This window comes from Oryzias melastigma, linkage group LG5, assembly GCF_002922805.2.
Source record: "Oryzias melastigma strain HK-1 linkage group LG5, ASM292280v2, whole genome shotgun sequence".
In the NCBI taxonomy this organism is placed as follows: Eukaryota; Metazoa; Chordata; class Actinopteri; order Beloniformes; family Adrianichthyidae; genus Oryzias; species Oryzias melastigma.
In genome coordinates this window covers 34198307-34221075 of record NC_050516.1, presented here as the reverse complement: position 1 = coordinate 34221075, position 22769 = coordinate 34198307, and the positions used below count along the sequence as shown (strand labels likewise).

The 22769-nt window shown below is 36.6% G+C and overlaps 1 protein-coding gene across 11 annotated transcripts in view; it reads left to right on the top strand.

Annotated features, from left to right (window-relative positions):
• Window positions 1-22769, top strand: part of cadpsb (Ca2+-dependent activator protein for secretion b) — a 119397-nt gene that overhangs the window by 24555 nt on the left and 72073 nt on the right. For all 11 annotated transcript variants that reach the window (XM_024270724.2, XM_024270723.2, XM_024270721.2 and 8 more), the window contains exons 2-3: window positions 7277-7390; window positions 11535-11867. In XM_024270724.2, the coding sequence (XP_024126492.1) occupies window positions 7277-7390; window positions 11535-11867 (447 nt within the window). The remainder of the gene's footprint in view (window positions 1-7276; window positions 7391-11534; window positions 11868-22769) is intronic.

Genomic DNA, 22769 nt, shown 5'->3' with positions numbered 1-22769 from the left:
AGACATGTTTATAGTGCAGATACACAAAAAAACACATCAAGTCCCAAAATAATTTGAACTGTAATTAGGTCACAATACATGTGCGTCCTTCTCTATCGATGCGTACAGGATGATTAATGTCAATGCCGGCCTCACTGCAGGAGAATTAATCACTTTGTAACACTGCAATCTTGATAAAAGCTACAGAGAGAGAATCAATACGAGCAAAGCGGGAAGCTGTGTCTCCAGAGCTTTTACTAATGAAAATGGACACTTCTTTTTTTTTTCAGTCATCAGCTTGGATACTAATCAGAACAGTTTTCTAATCAGTGATGAATGGCAACGCACTGAAGCTGAAAGTTTTCAATTCTTAATGCATTTCAATTGTGCTTCAGCTTGGAAGTACACACCACTTACCTGGCTGCTGCTGCTGCGGCGTGCACCGCCTTCAGTGCTCTTATAAAACACTTGTGTTGGAGTCCACGGCGTGCTGTGCTGTCACATAAAGTCAGACCGGTCAAGAGAAAGTGACAGCAGAAGCCAAGCTATTATTAGCTTTGACCTTTCATGAAAAACGTCCAGGTGGAACACAAATCAGCTCTGTCATTGTTGTGGAAACAAGTCTTTGATTTAATTCCCTCACTGCTGAACGTCTACATTCTTACATGTGAAAAATGAACTGGTCATCTGATGAAAAAAGCAATTATTTCCATTAGGTTAGCCTTAAAGACTGATGAAAGTTGTGTTTTTAGCATGTTCTTGTGGCATTTTTTCTGATGATGTCGGACATATATGAATAAAATTAAGCTTATTAAAGTATTTTTTAATTCAAACTGCTGTGAATCAGGAGCAGATGAAAAAATTCAGTTGGAAAAAGAGCTTATTGGTGACATATAAAATGGGATAAATGGGCCTGGAGCTCCCAATTCCGAGCTCTTAGAAAGTTCGGAGGGGAAAAGGGGCGGGGTTGCTCTGCCGCTCTGCAGACACTATGTCCTGTAAAACAACACAAGTTTTTTTTTTTTTTTAAAGCATAATCATTTAGTAACAAAACAATGGAAATGCTTTGAAAATAGATTAAAAGATGATTAGAGTGGGACTTTAACCCTGTAAAGCCTACTACATTAAATAATTGAGAAAAAAAAAACGTTTTTCTTTTTTAATTAAGATGTTTTCAAGCCGTTTTATCAAATTTACAAAAAATAATGTTGGCTTAAGAACCAAAAATATTGACAAAAGAAAAAAAATCTTATTTTCCCACAACCTCAAACGTGATCCACCGATTTTTAACAAGTTGTAACTGGATTATATAGAATTATTTATCACCCAATTTTTCAGTCTTTCGATAAAGAATAATAATTTAAGAAATGTATATCAATAGATATCTCACTGTTAAATTGAAAAAATTAGCTATTTTCCCGCCAAAAGTGTTTTTCTGATTTCACGAAGGCAGCCATTTTGAAATGAGCAGGAAAAGCTCTTCTACTGCCTCTAGTGGAATGATGATGAACTACAGGGCAGAAAAACACGGACCAAGGTCTATTCATTTGTAAGGAAAGTTTGAGATAGGGGTCTCAGGATAGGGTTTATCAAATATGATACGAATAGTTATATAGGGTTATAGGATGATGGGGATCATTAGAATTCACTCAAATATAATTTTTGATATGTCAGTATTAATTTATGTTTATTTAATGCATATGTATAATTTAAACCATATTTTACTGTCAAATTATTGTTTTTTTAGCTCATTAGTATTAAATAAAAAATGAGAAGTTGTGATTAATTACATTATAAAAAAATTATTTAGCAATTTAATAGTTGTGTGCTATAGTACTTAGCGTGTGGTTTTAGGGTGAGGGGCACTGAGAAAAAAATCATTTCAAGATCTGCATTAAGCTGAAGTCAAAAGCAAACAGAATGAAGCTGATTGTTTCACAAAGATGGAACCAGCTTTCTGATGAACTCAGACATTCCCCAGCAGTAACTACATTTAGACCTAAGCCTGAATATTTAAACTTTTTATTGTCTTTATATATAATACTGCACTTATTCTTCCTCACTTATTAATTTGGCACAGACAGAACGGGCATGGCTTTTTGCGGTGAAATTCTGTCAAAAAATGTGGAGAACACCAGAAGAACATTTCAGGATTTATTAAAATGATGAGAACATTGTTCTTAGCACTGGCTGTAAACATTTCTGTTCTCTTTGAAGGATCATGAATCTCTGTATCAAAAATCCTTTTCACACGTACCTTTCTGCTTTTGCTCAATAATCATTGTTGAAATTAGTCTCCCGATTGGTTGCTCGCTTTCTCCACCAGGAATTAGTTTGCTACCTTTTTCCACCAGGAAATAGTCTGTGGCCTTCTTTATCCAGGAATTAGTCTGCTCCCCATTTCCACCAGGAAACAGTATGCTCCCCATTTCCAACAGGAAATAGTCTGTGCCCTTTTTAACTTAGGAAATAGTCTGTTACCTTTCTCCACCAGGAAATAGTCAGCTCCCTTTTTCTACCAGGAAATAGCTTATGCCCTTTTTAATGCAGGAAATAGTCTGCTACCTTTCTCCACCAGGAAATAGTCTTCTCCCCATTTCCACCAGGAAATAGTCTTCTCCCTTTTTCTACCAGGAAATAGCTTATGCCCTTTTAAATCCAGGAAGTAGTCTACTCACTTTTTCCAATAGGAATTAGCCTGCTCCCTCTTCTCCACCAGGATTTAGCCTTCTCCCTTTCTCCACCCAGTAATAGTCTGCTCCCCTTCTCCTGCTGTCTTTCCAATATCCTGTGTCTGCTTGCGCCTTTCTTGGATACATTCAGGATCCTTCCAAACATGTCGTGCAGATTCCTCACCAGAGGTTTCTTTATGAAGCTTGAATGCTAAACGGAATGAGCGCTTCTTGGCCATCGCTACACTGGCTCTGCCCAACTGTGCATGGACCGGCGTGGGTCTCGTGAAGCTAGCTAATCACTGCTAGTTTTGCAAAGAAAGTGTTTGAATTAACCTGTTAGCCTGGGGGGGGCAGACTCTTCCTGGAGGGGGCGGTTCTCATCTTGTGATGTAAGCGTGTGAGGACCCGCTCGTTTTCAAGGGTATGGGAGGGGCTGCTGCTTAGAGCGCAGGTTTTTAGAGGATTACTCAGAAATGCATCAAACGATCAAAATATCACTTTGGGGTTCTTTATAGTGAGGAATGAACATTATAGTACAATTAAAAGCTCAAAATGTTTATTTTTTATTGTATGTTCCCTTTGTGTATTTTTTTTCGTGAAAAAGACTATAAGCCAGAGATGCAAGATTTCCCATAAACAAAACAAATTTGCATGTACTAATAATACTACTAGTCGTTGCCTCAGGATGTTCCTTGAACCCATGCTCCATTAAACCAGCCGTCTTCCTCAGTATGAAACCTTCAAGCAGAAAAGTGTGTATTGATCTCCGTTGATGTGTTACTTTGTGTCGTGAGTTGTTATGTTTGCACATTAAGCTGTACATCATTCCGACAGTGATGATGCCACAACAACTGTAAAAAGGCTCAGAGAGGAGGAGTTTCTTTCTGAAATAATTTGTGATGGTATTTTTACTACCAGCAATGAGATGGTCATGTCTTTATTGACCTCTGGCTAGTAGATTGAGGTCATTTTGTTTTTATATTCCTGTCTATGCACCTCAATACTATTTCAATCCCTGTGTTTATACCTTTTAACTTTTTTTTCCAAACACAAGACTCTTAACTTGAGATAAATGACGACTCTGAGAGGCAAACAGACAATTGACCGTTAGGTAACCATGCAGAAAAATCAATCCAAGGACACCTAGATCCATGTCAATTTACAAACAGTAGCAAATGGAGACGCGGAGGACACATCACCTGCATCAAACAGCAGATTTCAGGAAATTAAAAGCAGAGAAGCATATAATTTAATGCCTTTTAGCAGTACTTTGTTTGATTGTAGATAAGCACTTAATGTCTGATTTGTCTTACTAATTGGAACATCCTGATTGTTTCATCTGAAAGTGATTTTTTTTATTAGAGTGCATCCCACTGATGTGGCATAAGGTGTCATGGAAGCATTGGCCCAAAAAATAAAAGCTTTAATGTGATGTGATAACTCTTTTTATGGGTTCTCTTGCAGTAGCTTGCAATCATGTTGTGTCGCTGTCAAACTTTTACTCTTAAAGCTAAAAAAAAGTTCACATTTTGCAAATACAGCTGGTTGGTGTTGGTTTATTGGAGAATCTATTACTACAAATTTAAGATCTATTTTAGTTTTTTATATTTGAAGACCATTTTACCTGTGCAGGCTTTCTAAACTCCACCTGCGAACAAAAAAACTAATTTAAAACCAGTTTAAAGTCAGTGGTCTGAATGAGTTTGAGCAGGTGTGTGAAAGCTCCACCCATCAGTAAACCCTCAGTTTCAAAGCTTTGTTTAATAAATATCCACAGTTTGCAATGCACAACTAACGCTGCAATTTCTTTATACAGATCGAATAATTACATGCAGTCATATAGTTTTGATGATACATGAGATTGTGCAAGATCCTGCAGTGTTTGAAGAATGTTTTGTGCAGTTTTCCTCAGTTGAGTTTGTTGACTAGGGCTGCAACAAACGATTATTTTAATAGTCGACTAATCACTGATTATATTTTCCAATTAGTCAACTAATCGGGCACGTGCAAATTGAATGTAAAGTACACATCTTAACCATCATTAGCTTTAAACTAACTAAAAATAATGACAATTATGATGATACTTTATTAAACTTTTGATGAATCCTGCAACCTCTGTCCTTCATTAGTTTCTGGCATTAAAACAAGATTGAACTCGAAACTAGAGAAAATGCTTGTGTGAATGCATTTTACTGAAAGTAGTTGCTGAAGATGTTTGCTGAAAAAGGCAAAGCAATTCATTTTATTTGTTGCAGTGATTCACTGAAAATTCAAAAGCTACTTAAAATAGGCTAAAATTGCTGAAAGACTATATATTTTGTTAAAGAACTATGAAAGAGCACTGAAGTTGACCTAAATTTCTTAAAATGTTGTAGTAATATAGCTTAAGAATCCCTAATACATGACAATTTTGCAAAAATATTTAGTGTGTTGCTTAAATATGAGCTAAACTCCAAATTAGCCCAAAAAACCTTAGTAGAAGTCAAATTAGCTGAAATAGCTAGCTCGTTGCTTAAATACTAGCTAAACTCCAAAATAGCCTAAAAAATCTTCAGTAAACTAAATTAGTCAAAAACATTAACCTATGTTGCTAAAATAGAAGCTAAACTCTAAATTAGCCTATAAGAACCTCAGTAGATAACAAATTAGCCAAAAACGTTAGCATGTTGCTAAAATAATAGTTAAACTCCAAATTAGAGTAAAGAACATTAGTAGATGCCAAATTAGCAAAAAAAAGGAGCTAAAATAGTGCTTAAATAGTAGCTAAACTCCAAAATAGCCTAAAAAATTCTTAAGTAAACTAATTCAGCCAAAAATGTTAACCTGTTGCTAAGATAGAAGCCAGACTCTAAATTAGCTTAAAAAACTCTATTAGATAGCAAATTAGCAAAAAACGTTAGCATATTGCTAAAATATCAGCTGAGCTCCAAATTAGAACAAAAAACCTCGGTAGATGCCACATTGATTAATTACTAGTAAACTCCAAAATAGAGTAAAATTCCTCAGTAAACCAAATTAGTCAAAAACGATAGCATGATGCTAAAATAGAAGCTAAACTCTAAATTAGCCACAAAAAAAACACCCAGCAGATGCCAAATTATACAAAAACGTTAGCATGTTGCTAAAATATTAGCTAAACTCCATTTTTTTTTTTTTAAATTACTATAAAAGATGAAAACATAGTCTACATAGTCTCATACATCTACTTAAAATTTGAAAACTTTCTCATTCATTTCCTATGGGGCATATTTTGCTCAATATTTCAAAAATTATAAAGTTTATGAATACCAAAAATATAAGCAGTAATGTCTTGAACAAGCTGAACGTTTTGATACCAAGATTGATGAAATCACCTAAAGTGTGATTGAGTTTTTATGTGCTGAAAAACGTCCAGAAAAATCAGGAGAATCACTTTAGTGTGAATTCTTACTAAACATTCACACATTTAAATGAGGTTAGCATCTGAAACAAGGAACTATGTTTCTCTAAAGATAAAGTTTTGGTCTCACTGACTCAAATATATAAAAAAGTGAATTTGTTGGTGCTGAAAGCTCACAACTTTGATCAACTTTACTACTCAGACTCCATGTAATATAAAGTAACGAATAATCGATTATTAAATTAGCCGACTACTTTAACAGTTGATTGGTCGAGTAGCCCTACTGGTCACAGACCAACTGCAGAATGCCGATTCTTTCTTCCAGTGAGAGCGTAAGCATCTGGGTTGGGAGTTTGATTCTCAGCTGTGCAGGAGTTCAGAGAAGAAAACCCAACAGGGACTGAAACTAGAAAAGATCTGCCCGTAGCGTACTATCAAAACAGGTTGGTGTCGGTGGAGCAGGACCTTAGAGCCGTCCAGGTGATTGCCTGATGAGGAGCAGGTGCAAAGCAAACAGGGAGGAGCCAGCTGGGATTTCCACACAATCACAAAGGCAGACACAACACAGAATAAAAAAACAAAAACTAGGAGGCGAGTGGGGAAATAGAGGTCTAGAAAAGGGCAGAAAGGACTCTGACAGGAGTTTCTACAAGCAAAAGAATAAAAATGGCATCTTAAATTTAAAAACCGAGGAAAAAAATGTTTTTAATCTGGATTATTATTAAAAATTCAACATGATCCACATGATTACGAGGTTTTGAATTCCTGGCCTGTTTCCGTGTTTGAATGATGCTAGGCTGGCATGTTATTTTGGGTTTCAGCTTCAATAACTCTGATCTACTGTACAAAGCCCAGAGAGGGTCGCCGCTCAGTGCGACGTGTGTGTGGGTTGACGAAACGCCGCTTCGTCCAGCTTGAGGGTGAAGAGTTTACACAAATGAAAGATCTGGGCTGAAGACTGTCTGCCTCTCGTGGCGGTGATGAACCACGGAGATGGTTGCTCAGATGGGAAAGACAGAACATCGCAAGGAAAGTGAGAAGGGGCGTTCTGATGCTCAGCAGCTCGTGAAGAATCGCAGAAATGTGGGTAGAAACATCAGAAATGAGCTTTCTGTATGTCCTGTTATGGCTTAAAGTATCATTTGAGACACTGAGCAATCTTATAGATTCATTTATGTTTCACTTTTTTGTGTGTGTGCTAATTCTAACACAGTTTTTGCACATTTTGTCGTCCTCTCCACAGATAACTAAGCAACAGCTTCAGCAGACTAAGGACCGCTTCCAGGCCTTCCTCAATGGAGACACACAAATTGTAGCTGATGAGGCCTTCATCAACGCCGTGCAGAGTTACTCTGAGGTATGAATATCCCAGCACACCACACAAACGATGCACATTTTTAAACATTTTTAGTTCAATAGCTTTGAGTTGAGCCGAAAGCCGTCCTGCTACTCCGTGTCAAAATGCCTGACTTTTGTAGGCTGAGTGGCAAAATGGTGGCGTGAGCTTTTGACTGAACAGATTATGAGTCAGAGCATGTTGTTCACACACTCAACTTTTCCAGTTTTCCTATTCAGCCCGCTGATGAAAGCGTGATTAAGGACCACGCATGCTGCGGGGACAAAAAAGAAGAACTAATTGTACAATGTCAAACTGCTAAATGTCTTTTCAGTATAAATCTAAATTTATAAAATCTTAGTTGGCATTTTATAAACCAATTACTTAAAAAAATGACTTATGAGGGCTTCAAAATGTCTGCAAATCAGTGGCCTTGTGGTGGAGTGTCCAGCCTGGAAGGTCGTGAGTTCAAATCCATGGTTGAATCATACTCAGCATGAAGGGGTTGGATTTGGGGGTGAAATCACCAAAAAGTTCCAGAGCACCACTGGGTCTGCAGGTCACCCCTCCCCCAGGGAAAGGGTCAAACAAATTTCACACACCCAGAAAACTAAAGGGACTTTATTAATTACTTTATTGAGAAAGGGACGATACATATTAATAAACATAAACATGTGCCGGAGTTTAGCCTAAGGCTAATTTCAATCTGGAATCCTTTGGTAGGTTGGTGTTAAAATAAATAAAAGAGTTTAAAGTCCCCTTTGACAATTATTTCTAATTAAACAAATGTTCCCAATAGTGTTTTAATGATGATTATGAACTTTTTAACCAAAATTCCACAACATAAATGTCTTAAAAAGTCATTTTTCACGTTGATCTGAAGAGTTTTCAAAACTTCCTCTGAGGGGGCGTGGCTTTTGGTGCTCCGCCCCTGATCCCTCCTGTCTGATTTTGATAGCTCTGTGTCTCAGTAGCATAAATCTTCACAGCTGCTACAAAAAAATGTCAATCAATATGGGTAATGTCCAGTAGTGTTGGATGTCAGCTCGGACGAGGAAGTGAAGATCTTCATGGATCGAGCTTCCTCCAAAATCCTGATTCTCTCTCCTTCTAGTTCACCAAAAAGTTTCAGCTTTAAAATTCTTGAGAGATTTCTGTAAAATTTGAGGATGTTGAAAATTCTGCTCTATATAACCACAAAGCAGACAAAAGATTTCAACCATACTCCTTCAAAATGGCATAGTACACAGGAAACTAAAATGATTATCGTTAACTCCATCTTGAAAATATTTTCAGTCATGCACTTGTGCATTCTGGTGCTTTAGAAGTCGCTGCTCCGCAGCCATAATGGTTGCTAGGAACAAAGTGTGAGTGTCAGAGTGGTGAAGACGTCACTTTGGGTGGTCGCTTCACTTGATGCTGCGTTTGCCTCTGTCCCTGTTAGCTTGTTGTTGTTGACACAGGCGTCCCACCTCCTGCTAAATCATGGCAACACGTGCACGAAGGAAATGGTTTCATATTTGGTTATTTTTCTGGCAATTTCAATTATTTTAATTGGGATTATGGTGTTTTTAGCAACCACCAAAAAACTTTCTAGAAAACTTTCTGAGTTGTGAGTGGGAGTCGTGGCATGAAGCAACCCCGCCCGCCCTTCCCCTCCCCATTACTCCCTGTTTGCACGTTCTCCCACTGGTTTACAGCCCTTCATAACTCCAACAAACATTATCGGTGCAAAAAATATGGGAAGCAATTTCAGAGCTTTCAAAGCGTACAGTTTAGAGCAGGGTCGGGTAAATGTCGGCCAAAAAGGGTTCTAAATTTGACAGAAGGGCCGGACCAGGAGCAGATACTCCGAGTACTTTGGTGATCCACCTCAAAATAGAAAGAAATAACATGGAACCTTGACACAATACACACTTTAATTTTGATTGAAAATGAATTTATACATTTTAAAACGGAACATTTAAAGGTTTTTCCGTTTTTGTTCTGATTTTAGCGCCAATTCCACCAATGGGTTGATGTCCATTAACTCTAGAACACTTAAGCTATAAAAAGTTACACCATCACTTTAGCTTGGTAATTTTTACCCAATATAATAAACATGATTTAAAGTATTTTCATTAAAAAATCAAAATATAACAACACATGATAACTAATTTTATTTTATTTTCAACTGTAGTTTATGTAATAAAATGAAAACTTAAAACACAGGAAGATCCTAAAAACATGCATGAAAATTACTGAAAAATTAGGAATTTAAGAAGAAAAAATTCCTAATAATAATAATAATAATGATACTTGGTCCTTTGTTCGCCACATCATGTATGGAGCTAAATTAGGGCCAATATTATTTGAAACCCAATTAAAACAAATTGAAAAAAAATATTCATATTTGGCCAAAAATAACCAAAAAAAAACAGGTAAAATGTCAAAAAAAATGTGCTATTCTAAAATAAACGTAAATATTTTTAGCTTCAAATGTTTTGTTTTTAGGTTTCAAAACTCAAAATTTCAATTTAAAACCTTTTTTTTTCAATTTCCAATCTTTTTTTTTTTTTTAATCTGAAAATTTTAAATGTTAAAACTTTTTGCCCTATTGTGGCGCGTTGGGGCGGGGCTAACACAAAGGACCAATCAAAATCAATCAGTCCCGGTGCATTCACTGACCCTGAGAACTGGGATAAATACAGTCAGAAAATTGACGTATTGTCTGTACTATCATAGTCTGAAGTTATCCCAAGACGGGTGAAAAAAGCTGTTTTGTTGCGTACAAACGTCTAAAACACTGTTCTAGTCTGTTCAAAGCCCCATTTTATCGTGTTACATACCAACATCAAAATGTACATAATGTAATGTACATAATTATCACAGTTCTCAGAGACTGTGAATCCCCCGGGACTGGAGTTAACACCTTCGTTGATTTTGATTGGTCCGTCATGTTAGCCCCGCCCCAACGTACCACAAAAGGCCCAAGAGTTTTAAAACTGAAATTTTCAGATTCAAAAACAAAATAAAAAGAGTTGAAAATGAAAAAAAGATTTGAAATGGAAATTTTAAGTTTTGAAACCCCCCAAAAAACAAAAACAGAACAGTTGAAGCTGAAAATAGATAAGTGTGTTGTAGAATAGCAAGAACTTTTAAAGATTTAACTTTTTTTTTGGCTTAATACCAATATTTTTTCAATATGTTTTATTTGGGTTTCAAATAATATTGGCCCCAATTTAGCTCCATACTCAGAAAAGTGGGACATACTTAAAATCATGTAAATACTTTAGCTTGGGTGAAAATCCCCCGGCGATAGTGCTCTGTAGTTAAAAAAACAACCGCAAAGAAAATTTAAAAATTGGAAAATTGACTGTGACCCGGAAAACACACATGAACGATAGGAAAACAACAAATCGTCCAACAGGACATGAATGCAGAATAACTTTCTGCACCCGAACAAATGTCGATATCTTTCTAGAGCACAATCCAATCCAATAAATAAAACATTATTTAAGGATTATCAATATAATTTATTCCTTTTTGATTGTCCATATTAAATAGATTAACTCTTAACTACACAAAATATTTCAAAAAAATCACCAAAAAATGTATTTTTTCCGCCGTGTTGTCGCCTTTGTACGGAGCCCCTAAATGGACATCGAAGTAAAAAAAAAAAAGCAAGTAAAAAATATATATATATTATTTTTCTAAAAAAACATAAGGGCTCTGTATAAACTTGAAGTAAAAAATAATTTCTGGTCAGTTACTCTGAGGATTTTTTTTTAAATGACATTTTTAGAAAACTAAAATGTTCTGGTTAGTAAATGGTTCGCACCAGATAGTAACGCCCCCAAAAATTCTAAAAAATTAAATTGAAAAAAAGTAACCAGAATTTTTTTTTCTTCAATTTTCTTTCTTTAATGTCCCTTTTGGGACTCCGTACCTTGGGGAGTCATACCTGTTTTCCAAATGCGCCCCACTGTTTGGTTGAGCAGGCGGTTAAAGGGTCACTGGGCCTCAGAATTGTAATTTTAACCTTTAAGCAAAGGTTAAATATATACTTTACCATCAGAAAAATGCAACAAGAACATGTTAAAACACCATTTTCATTGGAGTGGTGCTCGTATTTTCGGCAGCATTCAAACAGTGCAGCTAATGATGAAGGTCTCTCTCCATCCAGGTCTTCCTCAAGAGTGACCGTGTGGCCAAGATGGTCCAGAGCGGCGGCTTCTCAGCCAGCGATTTCAGGGAAGTGTTCAAGAGGCACATTGAGAAACGTGTGCGCAGCCTCCCAGAGATTGACGGCTTAAGCAAAGAGACAGTGCTCAGCTCCTGGATGGCCAAGTTTGACACCATCTACCGCGGCGACGAGGACCCACGGAAGGCACAGCAGCGCATGACAGCCAGCGCCGCCTCGGAGCTGATCCTCAGCAAGGACCAGCTGTACGAGATGTTCCAGAATATCCTCGGAATCAAGAAGTTTGAGCACCAGCTGCTCTATCAGGCCTGTCAGGTGAGTGGAAAGTAGGGCTGGGTATTGCCAGTAATATCCAGAATAGATTTGATTCCAACTTTTTTCAATTCTTTTGATCCACATAATTCAATTCAAATCAGTTTTGAGTTTACACGGTTTTCACGCACACATGAATAATCTATATATATGAATTATTCATATTAATCTTAAGCAGTTCACATACTGTAAAATGTCTTAGTTAAATTATAATGAGATTTGTTAATAGCATACATTGCTACATGGATTCTCAAACTGAGAAACTCCAACAATTGTTCTACGTCTCCTGGAGGGTGTTTCAGTTTGGCCACTAGGTGGCGATCACAGCATTACACCTTAATCCAGAGGAAGAAGAAAGTATGAGCAAAAAACTGTTTTTTTAGACCACAAATGGTTACTTTATGGTTACAAATGGTTACAGGAATTGGCTATGAATAGTTACGAAGCGTTAGCATTAGCCATCCTACGGGATATCCCATTATACGTTAGCATCAAGCTAACTTTAGCATTATGGGTTAGCTCAGGGGTCAGTTTGTAAGCTAACAGGAAAAGTGCATCAAGTGTCACAGCCTAAACATAAACTTTTATGGTTTTCCTGAAAGCCACTCATAGCCAAATTTTAAATATTTCCTTTACGAAAAAAAGAATACTAAAATATTTTTTTAATTAAGCTAATAAATACTCTATTCTCTCCCGTCATTGTTCAGACTGCAGAAGGATGGAATAAAAAGTCGCATTCTATGTGGGTTTCTATCAGCCAGATTGAGAAAAATAAAAAACTACCCATCTCTGGTAGTTTTATGGGTGCCGGCCCAAATGTGAATGAGGGCCTGATCCGGCCCGCGGGCCGGAGTTTAGAACACAAATGGTTACTTAAAAAAATATTTCCTTAAAAGAGTTTGGAAAATTCATAGCTGTGAGTTTATAAATATATTTATGTTTAGGTCGACTGAGCGTTAGCATTAGCAGTGCTATGGGAAATCCCATTATACGTTAGCATCAAGCTAGCGGATTTGAGCTTTATGTGCTAAATCAATCTCTACTTTTATGGATTGATTATTGAATTATTAAGCCTAGATTGATTCAGATCAATACATTTCTTTTATCAAGCCAGCCTTAGTAAAAAGTAGGGTTGGGTTGAAAAAATCATTTTGAATCAATTTAAGCTTAAAAGATCAATAATCAATTCACAAAATCAATTTAGCACATAGAGCTAAAGTCTGCTAGCTTGAAGCTAACGTTCAATAGAATCTCCCATAGGACGGCTAATGCTAACGTTCGGTTGACCGAAAAAATACATACAATATGAACATCTTTATTTACTTACAGGCATTAATTTTCAAACTCTTTTAAGGAAATCATTTTTAGAGAAACTATCTGTGGTCTAAAACCTCATTTTCTCCCTCATACTGTCGTCTTCTTCTTGAATAAAGTGGCAATCGCCACCTAGTGGTCAAACTGAAACATCCTCCTGGAGAAGCAGAACAATGTTTACAATGTTAATGATCTGAACATTTTAGTTAGAACTTCTTTAGAGAATCTATGTATGATTTTAACAATCTCATTATTTCACTAATACATTTTACAATATGCGAACTGTATCAGATTAATATAAATATATTCAAATTAAATAGTAGATTTTTAATGTATTTCTAAACCAATGTGTAATAATTTTTAATTAAAGTTGAATTAAATTGAAGAATCGGAAAAAAATCGGAATTGAATCGATTCTGGAAATTATAACAGGTTGCTTATTATATTTAAACACTCAATTTTAGCACTTTTAGCAAGTTTTTAAATATTTTTTTTATTACTTAAAATAAAAAAGAAAAGCTAAGTAAGAATCCTTTGATTTTATTCCATAACAATCTCATAGATGAATATAACAGACTACAAAATAAAAGCGTAAGTTGCTGAAAAAAGTTTCTTGGAGCTTTCTTCTTGATGACAGATCAGCCATAGTTCATTGAAAACGACGTATATTGGAATAGCTGGTGGATAATAGTGGACTCTGGGGTGCTCCTGTCAGACATAACTCTCCTGGCTGTCGTTCCCGCTCTCTCTGGGAATGCTGAAAGCAGCACTTGTGCTCTCTTTCTGTTGGAGATTGATTAAAAGTCTTATCCTGACAGGATTCCTAAGACCCACACGACACCTTTACATCTGCTTAGTATTTAATGTACAAAGTGCATATATCTCCCCCCTAATCTAATGAGTACGCCTTTTAGATGCCAGCTTGAGTTTCATTTGCTAAATTTCCTTGGCTCAGGTGTCGCTCCACCTTGTGAAACTCCTAACATTTACAGCAGACGACACGCGGCGCGCTTCGACAAATTAAACCGTTTTATTGTTCAAATGTCTCGGTTGGCAAAAATCAATACCGGCGCTGTTCTGCATGATTGTTCACCAGTGTGAACCTTCAAATGCAGAGCAGCAATACATCACCACAGCCCTCAAGTCTGCCGTGTATTTTGAAAAATCCTTTGAGGACGCCTAACCTAGTTTTTAACCATGGAAGCGGCAGCAGAGCTGCTGAACCCACTCGGCTGGGAACAATGGAAATCTCTCGGTAAACAGGGAACAATGCTCCTCCCTGCCTGCATAGAATGCCCCTGCACAAACAAATTTGCACAGTTTTGCATTACTGGGTGGTATGTGGTCAGAGAAAACTGAACTCGGTTGTAGGTCGTAGAAATGAAAGTGGAGGATGTTGTTTTAAAGTCGTTTTTATTTATGAAGGAACACGACTTTAACAGCTTCTCCAGTCGATCTGCAGCAACAAAATCCAGACAAAAACTCAAACTCATCTATAAGCTTAAGGTAAACATAATATGTATATGTACGTACATATAAGTAATATTTATTCAACCAAGATTCTATGTGATAAAAACCTGTGTTTTTCTAGGTCATAGTTTCTGCAGAGCGGAGGAGTTGTGGGCGGCACTATTTTTCTGTTCTATCAATTCAGAATTTTTTGAACTTTTGAATTTTCTTTCTGATTTTTTTTCCAACTCTCGATTTTCGATGATTTAAAAAAATTGATAAAAAAATAAACACTTTTTCTGTCTCTCTAGATCAGGGGTCTGCAACCTTAGCCGGTAAAAGAGTAATTTGGGACTGTTTGGTACGGATCAAAGCCTAATACTAGACTATTACTTTATTAATCCTTACGGAAATTATGGCACTGTCCTTGCTCCATACATCACACCACACAGTTAAAAGTGATTAAGCATAATCAATTTAAAAACAAAACCCATAATAGAATAAAATAAATAGTAATCGTTAAATAAAAAATCGTTAAAATGTAACTTTAAAAGTTCACAATTTAAAGAGTAAAATACATAAAGTAATTGTAAAAACATCATAAACACATTGATCAGTGACCTTCTCTTTGGCCACCAACCCTCCCAGCAGTGTTTATTATATATGTATATTTATTTTTAGATGCGAATAAATATATAAATATTAAAATAAATGAGACTTTTCTCAAATTTGACAGAAGCTCATATAACTTTCTTTCAAAATAAAAGACTTCCTGTCCCTAACAGGAACACTCAAGTAAAGGAAATGTATTCCTAAACAACACAAAAATGACATTTTCTCTTGGCATAGTTTTACTTAGTACTGCTGTTAACTCGAGCATAAACATGAAACATGATTGGTAGAAAAAAGTATATGAAGAACACACAAACGTTAGCAGACATTACTTTTAAAAATTACTATTATTTTATTTTTTTTTTTAACCAGAGAGCCGCATGTGGCTCCGGAGCCTCAGGTTGCACCTCTGCACTAGAACAACTAGTCATGACACTGAAGTGACGTCCGGGCCATCAAAAATCAAGAGTTAAAGACAAGAAATTCAGAAGGAAAATTCAAAGGCTTAAAAAAATTCAGTATTGATGGAACAGAAAAACTGAATTAGTTAGTGCAAACGTTTACACTCACTCTTTCAGCCCCCACAATTCCAACGGTGCAACAAAAATGGCGAGCAATACTGGAGGTATACAGTTTTTGTCAGACACCAGCTCAAATAAAGGTGTTAACGTACGGAGCTGAATTGAGACCAATATTATTTTAAACCCAAATAAAACAAATTGAAAAAAAAATGTTTGGCCAAAAACAGAAGGTAACTTGTTCAAAACTTTTTGCTATTCAATAAATAAACCTAATTATTTTCAGCTTCAAATGTTGTGTTTATCAGGTTTAAAAACCCAAAATCTCAGTTTCAAAACTTTTTTTCATTTTTTTTCCTTTGGATTTGAAAATTTCAGTTGAAAAAACTTTTTTTCAGTTTCATATCATGTTTTTACTTTCAACTCTTTTTTTTTTTGTTTTCGAATCTGAAAATTTCAATTTCAAAACTTTTGGGCCAGGTGTGGCGCGTTGGGGCGGGGCTAACACAAAGGACCAATCAAAATTGATGAGGGTGGTAACTTAAGTCCCGGTGCATTCACTGACTCTGAGAACTGTGATAATTACGGTCAGAAAATGGCTGTTTAGTCTGTCCTAATATAGTCTGAAGTTTTTCACGTACAAAACGCTGTTCTAGCACGTTCAAAGAGTTAAAAGAAAAAAAGAGTTGAAACTGAAAAAAAAATTGAAATTGAAATTTTGAAACCTAAAAAACAGAACACTTGAAGCTGATAATAGTTCATTTTATTTTAGAACAGCAAAAAGTTTCTGACATTTTTTTGGCCAAACACCAATTTTTTTTTAATTTGTTTCAATTGAGTTTCATTTAATATTGGCCCCAAAGTAGCTCCATATGAATGGATCGATTTGTCTTCAAGTGGATACCTTAAAATGAAGTGGAGCAGAGAGCTTGTGGCCTAATTTTTTTTGTGGCCATATTTTCTACATAACAAATAAAATTTTTCATCTGCTCCTGATTCATGTATTAAATTAATAAACACACGGAAATACAATTTAAGCTCAATTTTCTTCTTGTATGTTCTCCATCATGAGAAAATGTTACAAGTTATCAGCTAACTTCAGCACTTCAATCTCATTTAATTGTAAAACCTCCAGAGGATTTAGTTACCTGTTGACTGATTTCCAGCAGAGGTGTAACACTGCTCTATAAATAGGGTAGCTTTGTTCTTTACTCCACAGCTTGCCAAAAAAGACTTTAAAGTGCCAACATTTTTGATTAAAAAAAAAACAGAAGACTTGAAAAAAAAACAATCCCTAATGTGGAATATTTACTGTGTGTTACACCGGCTTTATTCATGTTGTTGATTTTACAAAAATCTTCAAGGTCATTTGGCTGAAAACATGTTAGTTTTGCTCATTTTTTATCTGTTCTGTTTCTCTTGGTAACATTAAATCCAAAAAAGATTGTTATCTGTTTGACAGCCTTTGAAGGACGGCCCCTTTTTTACAGTTAAATTTGACATGTCAGCAACTGTTAGCTGGAAATAAGGCCTGAGCCGTTCCTGATTTAGCCTGTAGCTGATATAATTGCATAATGGAGCCTCTTCAATGCACACAGGATTAGAAGTGGATGAGAGCATTTGTTAGACCTGCCGAGCCACCTCTTAGCTGCAGGAGCAGCGATGCTGAAACGCCAGATGAAAGCTTGATTGCATCCTCGCCATAAAAAAAATGTTTATTCCCACAAAGACACAACAGTGGGAGAGCAAATGTTGCACTTTCAGCTTAAAGAAATCTGTGAAGTTTCAAATGTTTATGGCTCAATTGTAAATGCTGCTTCATCTTTTGGTAATCTGCCACTAATGTCAAACTTTCAGACTTCTCGTCTCCTATTTGGTCATTTGGGACGAGTTGGGCATGGAAATACAATCATAGCGGCTAATGACCTTGTGAAGTTAATAAGGCAATTTTATTGGTCATTGCATCGTCTCATAGACAAAGAGAACGCCATTACAAGTTTTCAGATGGATGATGTTTCCACTGGCTTAACAAATGTTCCTTTTTAGCTTTTCCTTTTCCTTGTTGTGCATTTATAACCACTTTGGGGAAATATTTGTCTCTTTTACTGCTAAACGCAACCATAATAACCAGCATGTAGTTAACGTAGTCGGCAGGGCCGGCCGCATACAGAACAATTAGTGGAGCTTTTTATGTTTCGCCAGAGAAAGCTGAGTGATGAAATGTGAGATGAGGAGTCGGAAAACCAACATCGAGCAGAAACACGTTTGGTTAATCCCAATAGCTGCTCCGTACTGTGTTTTCACAATTTTACCTTTTAGAATGACCTAATAGTTCAACTTTAGGCATTAAAAAGCCACACAAAAATTAAAATAGTATAAAACGTTGATGGTATGTCAGCAGCTTTACTAGTTTCAAGGTGGGTTTTTTTGCTTAAAAATGTATGGAGGCGTTAGTGACTCATAATTCAAAATAAAGGTCAACGCTGGAAATGCTATTTCCTTTTCACAATCTACCTGGATTGATTGTTTCTTAAATGAAATTTAAAAGCAACTATCAGAACGACTTTTTTTTTTTTCAGCATTGCTGTATTGTAACTTAATTAAAATGATAAAAAAAAAATAGCATTTGACATTTCATTTTCAAAAAGTTCTTTAGTTATTTTGTACCAAAATTGAATTAGAAAATTCAAATGCATAAACAGAAATGCTTTTTTCTTTTCACAATGTAAATGCATTACTTGTCTCTTAAATTAAATGAAAAGTAATTGTCCGAATGACTTTTTCATTTTCTTCTTCATCACAGCTTTTATTTTGAATTATGAGTCATACATGCTTCCAAAGAATATACTAGGAATTCATTTGAACATTTCGATTCATTTCATAATTTGTGGTTGCTTATAAAATTGATAATCAATATTTTTTTATTTTAAAAGGGCTATACCATGAAAAACTCACTTTTTGAGCTTTTAATTGTATTAAACTGTTCATTCCTCACTATAAAGAACCCTAAATCTGTATTTTGATCCGTTCACACATTTCCAAGTATTATTCTAAAAACCTGCACTCTCAGTACCAGCCCCTCCCATATCTACGAAAACGAGCGGGTCCTCACATGCTGATGTCACAGATTGAGGACAGCCTCTTTCAGGAAGAGTCTGCTCCGCCCCCAGGCTAACATAAACACTGTGAGAAGCTGATGACCGTTAAACGCAAACTTAAATCGGTGAGGAATCTGCACGACATGCTGGGATGAATCCTGAACGTATCCGAGAATGCGCAAGCAGACGGGACATTAGGAAGACATAACGAGAAAGGAACCAGGCTATTTCTTGGTAGAGAAAGGGCTCAGACAATTTCCTGGTGGAGAAAGAGAGAAAGCTATTTCCTGGTGGAGAAAGGGAGTAAGGTATTTTGGGATGGAGAAAGGGATCAGACTATTTCCTGGCGAAGAAAGCGAGAAGGTATTTCCTGGTGGAGAAAGAGAGAAAGCTATTTCCTGGTGGAGAAAGGGATCAGACTATTACCTGGTGGAGACAGGGAGCAGATTATTTCCTGGTGGAGAAAGCGAGTAAGGTATTTCGGGATGGAGAAAGGGATCAGACTATTTCCTGGTGGAGAAAGGTAGCAGATTATTTCCTGGTGGAGAAAGCGAGTAAGGTATTTCTTGGTGGAGAAAGGGATCAGACTATTACCTGGTGGAGAAAGGGAGCAGATTATTTCCTGGTGGAGAAAGCGAGTAAGGTATTTCGGGATGGAGAAAGGGATCAGACTACCGTATTTTTCGGACTATAAGTCGCACCGGAGTATAAGTCGCAGGGGCCAAAAAATGCATAATGAAGAAGAAAAAACCATACATAAGTCGCACTGGAGTATAAGTCGCATTTTTTTCAAGTAATTTATTTTACAAACTGGTTGAAAAAAACGATATTACATCATCCTGGAAGGTAAGTTATAACATTCATAAGTGAATAGAAAACAGGCTGAATATGTGTCAACACATATTCACATATTAGCATCATGAAAAAAACGAAAAGGTGTAGCATTTATATAACATAACAGTTTTATTTAACTATAGCCTCAAGAACTCATCAACTTTGTATCTTTACTGTAATTAATTGCACACAATCTCACTCCATATCACTAAATCGCTTAAATTCTTCGTCCTCTGTGTCACGTCTGAATAACTAAAGTAAATAAAGTAATTGCATAGATCACCATAAGAGGGCACTCTAGACTTACGGTCCATATCTCATCATTAAAAATTCGTATATAAGTCGCACTGGAGTATAAGTCGCAGGGACATTCAATCTATGAAAAAAACCGCGACTTATAGTCCGGAAAATACGGTATTTCCTTGTGGAAAAAGCGAGAAGGTATTTCCTGGTGGAGAAAGGGAGCAGATTATTTCCTGGTGGAGAAAGGGAGCAGGCTATTTCCTGGTTGAGAAAGTGATCAAACTATTTCCCTGTGGAGAAAGCGAGTAAGGTATTTCGGGATGGAGAAAGGGAGAAGACTATTTCCTGGTGGAGAAAGGGAGTGAATATTATAGTTTAATCTGAAAGACTAAAGATAAGGTTGGTATGGCACCTTTAAACGATCAGATTTACTTATCCTAAAATTGACCATGTGCCTTGTATTGTATTTAATCAAGATAATTAAGTGTAAATTAAATATGTGTGCAAACAAACAAGTAAACAAGCGTGAATTTTAAATCCATTTACATTTTAGCTTCATAAAGTTCAGCCCACTGTTGTTTTTCCATGTCTGCTGTGATAGAACTCGGTTGTTTTTATGTTGTAGTAAAACAAACCTCAATTGAAATGATATAATTTCCATTACCGATTATCGATTTTTCTATTTTTGTAACTATTTTTTTAATGATTCAAGTCAATTTGATTCTATTACCACTTACCTCAGGCAGCTCGATTGTTGGATCGTTTTGATATCGATGTGATCTGTGATAACACTAAGTCATTTTTACATTAGAGGAAAATAAACCTACCATGCCTCAATCTAAATGATATTTTTAATACCAATGCTAATCGGTTTATGTCATTTTTGAAATGATTTGATAGTGGTATAGGTCGATTTTATTTTGAATAATAATTTGCCTCAGACATTCTGTTATGGTTGAATGAGTATAAATGGATTCATCAATAATTAGGTCGAGTATTCGTTGCACCCCTAAAATGCACACACTGGATTTTCTAATTCCAGCTCCTTGCATGAATCTCCAGCCAGAAAGGATAAGCCTCACACCATTCAGAGCATTTCAACATGTATGTGCACACACAGCAAGTCTAAATATAGACGAGCTGCTTGAACTCCCTCAGGTTTCAGCTAGTGCTGCTTCACAGTCTTCATAAAAACGCCCCCCCGCCACACTCTCCCTCGGCCACGTTAGGCGTCTGCTGCTCATTTCCCAGCAGCCACCTGGGAATCTGTCATCAGTTAGGCTGTTAAATACCCGCGTGAATCCTTTCCGTCACCTTTAACCTGCTGTCAGCTCGGCTAACACCAAAGTAGTGTCTTCTTCATTTAGCTCCGCCGCTGCTGTCAGCTTCAGTAACGTCGCGGAAAGCTTACCTTTTAGCTCTTTTTATGCATTTGCCTGTCCACCTGCATTGAGCATATGGGTCATTGACAGCAGAGACCTTTGAGCTGTTGTTTATCCAGGTGCTGGGAGGCTCGGTAGGTGGTGGCCAGATCACAGAGACCACCCTCGGCTTTCCTCACCTTCCACCGCCAAGCCAGCCTCCAGTTTTCAATCAATCCCAGGCAGAGAGCCGTTATAGAGGAGAATCTCTGATGTTTGATATTTGCAGAAGAACGTTCTGAGCGTGGTCACAAAGACCAGTTATGTATGGAGAGGAATAAGTATCACCCCATTTATGTGTGCGTAATTCTTGATTTATGCGTACTTGAGGATTTGTGCGTATTTTTGATTTGTACGTGTGTATTCTTAATTTGTGCGTGAGTATTCTTGATTTGTGCGTGAGTATTCTTGATTTATGTGTGAGTAATCTTGATTTATGCGTAAGTATTCTTGATTTGTGCGTAAGTAATTTTTAATTTGTGGGTAATTTAGGATTTGTGCGTGCGTATTCTTGATTTGTGTGTGAGTAATTTTTAATTTGTGGGTAATTTAGGATCTGTGCGTGCGTATTCTTGATTTGTGGATGAGTATTCTTCATTTGTGTGTGAGTAATTTTTAATTAGTGCTTAATTTAGGATTTGTGCATGCATATTCTTGATTTGTGCGTGTGCATTTCTTGAATTGTGCATGAGTAATTCTTAATTTGTGCGTAATTCAAGATTTGTGCGTATTCTTGATTTTTGTTTGCGTAACTCTTGATTTGTGCGTAATTTAGGAATTGTGGGTAGTTTAGGAATTGTGCGTAATTTAGGATTTGTGCCTGCGTATTGTTGATTCGTGCATGAGTTATTTTTAATTTGTGCATAATTAATGATTTGTGCGTATTCTTGATTTGTGGGTGCGTAATTTTTGATTTGTGCGTACTTCAGGATTTGTGCCTAATTTCTTGATTTGTGCATGCGTAATTCTTGATTTGGATGTGTGCATTCATAACTCTTGATTCGTAGCTCAAAAAATACATTTTGTGTTTAAGTCCAAATTCCTGTGGTCTGGTCTCCCCGCGATCGCAGCGATTGCACCGTGAGGTCCTTCTAAACACCCAGCGGCTGGCTACGATCTCCGGGTATTTAGGAGAGTCCGGTGCCGCCTGCTATCCTGGTGACTGGTGCACCAGCGCTTCAAACAATGCCCCCCGTCGGAGGCGCTGTCAGGGGAGATGTGGCAGAGAGGAAGCAATCAGTTCAGGGAAATATTTTTATTTTTAAAGGGATAAATGTTCTTAAAACACTTGTTTAGACTTTTTCAATATTTTTTGTGCATATCTGTTTAAGAAAGTAAGAAAATGTCAAGTTTTACCGGATTTTATTCACCGAATATTATTATTATTTCGATTAAATCTAAGTTCTAAACAGCTGA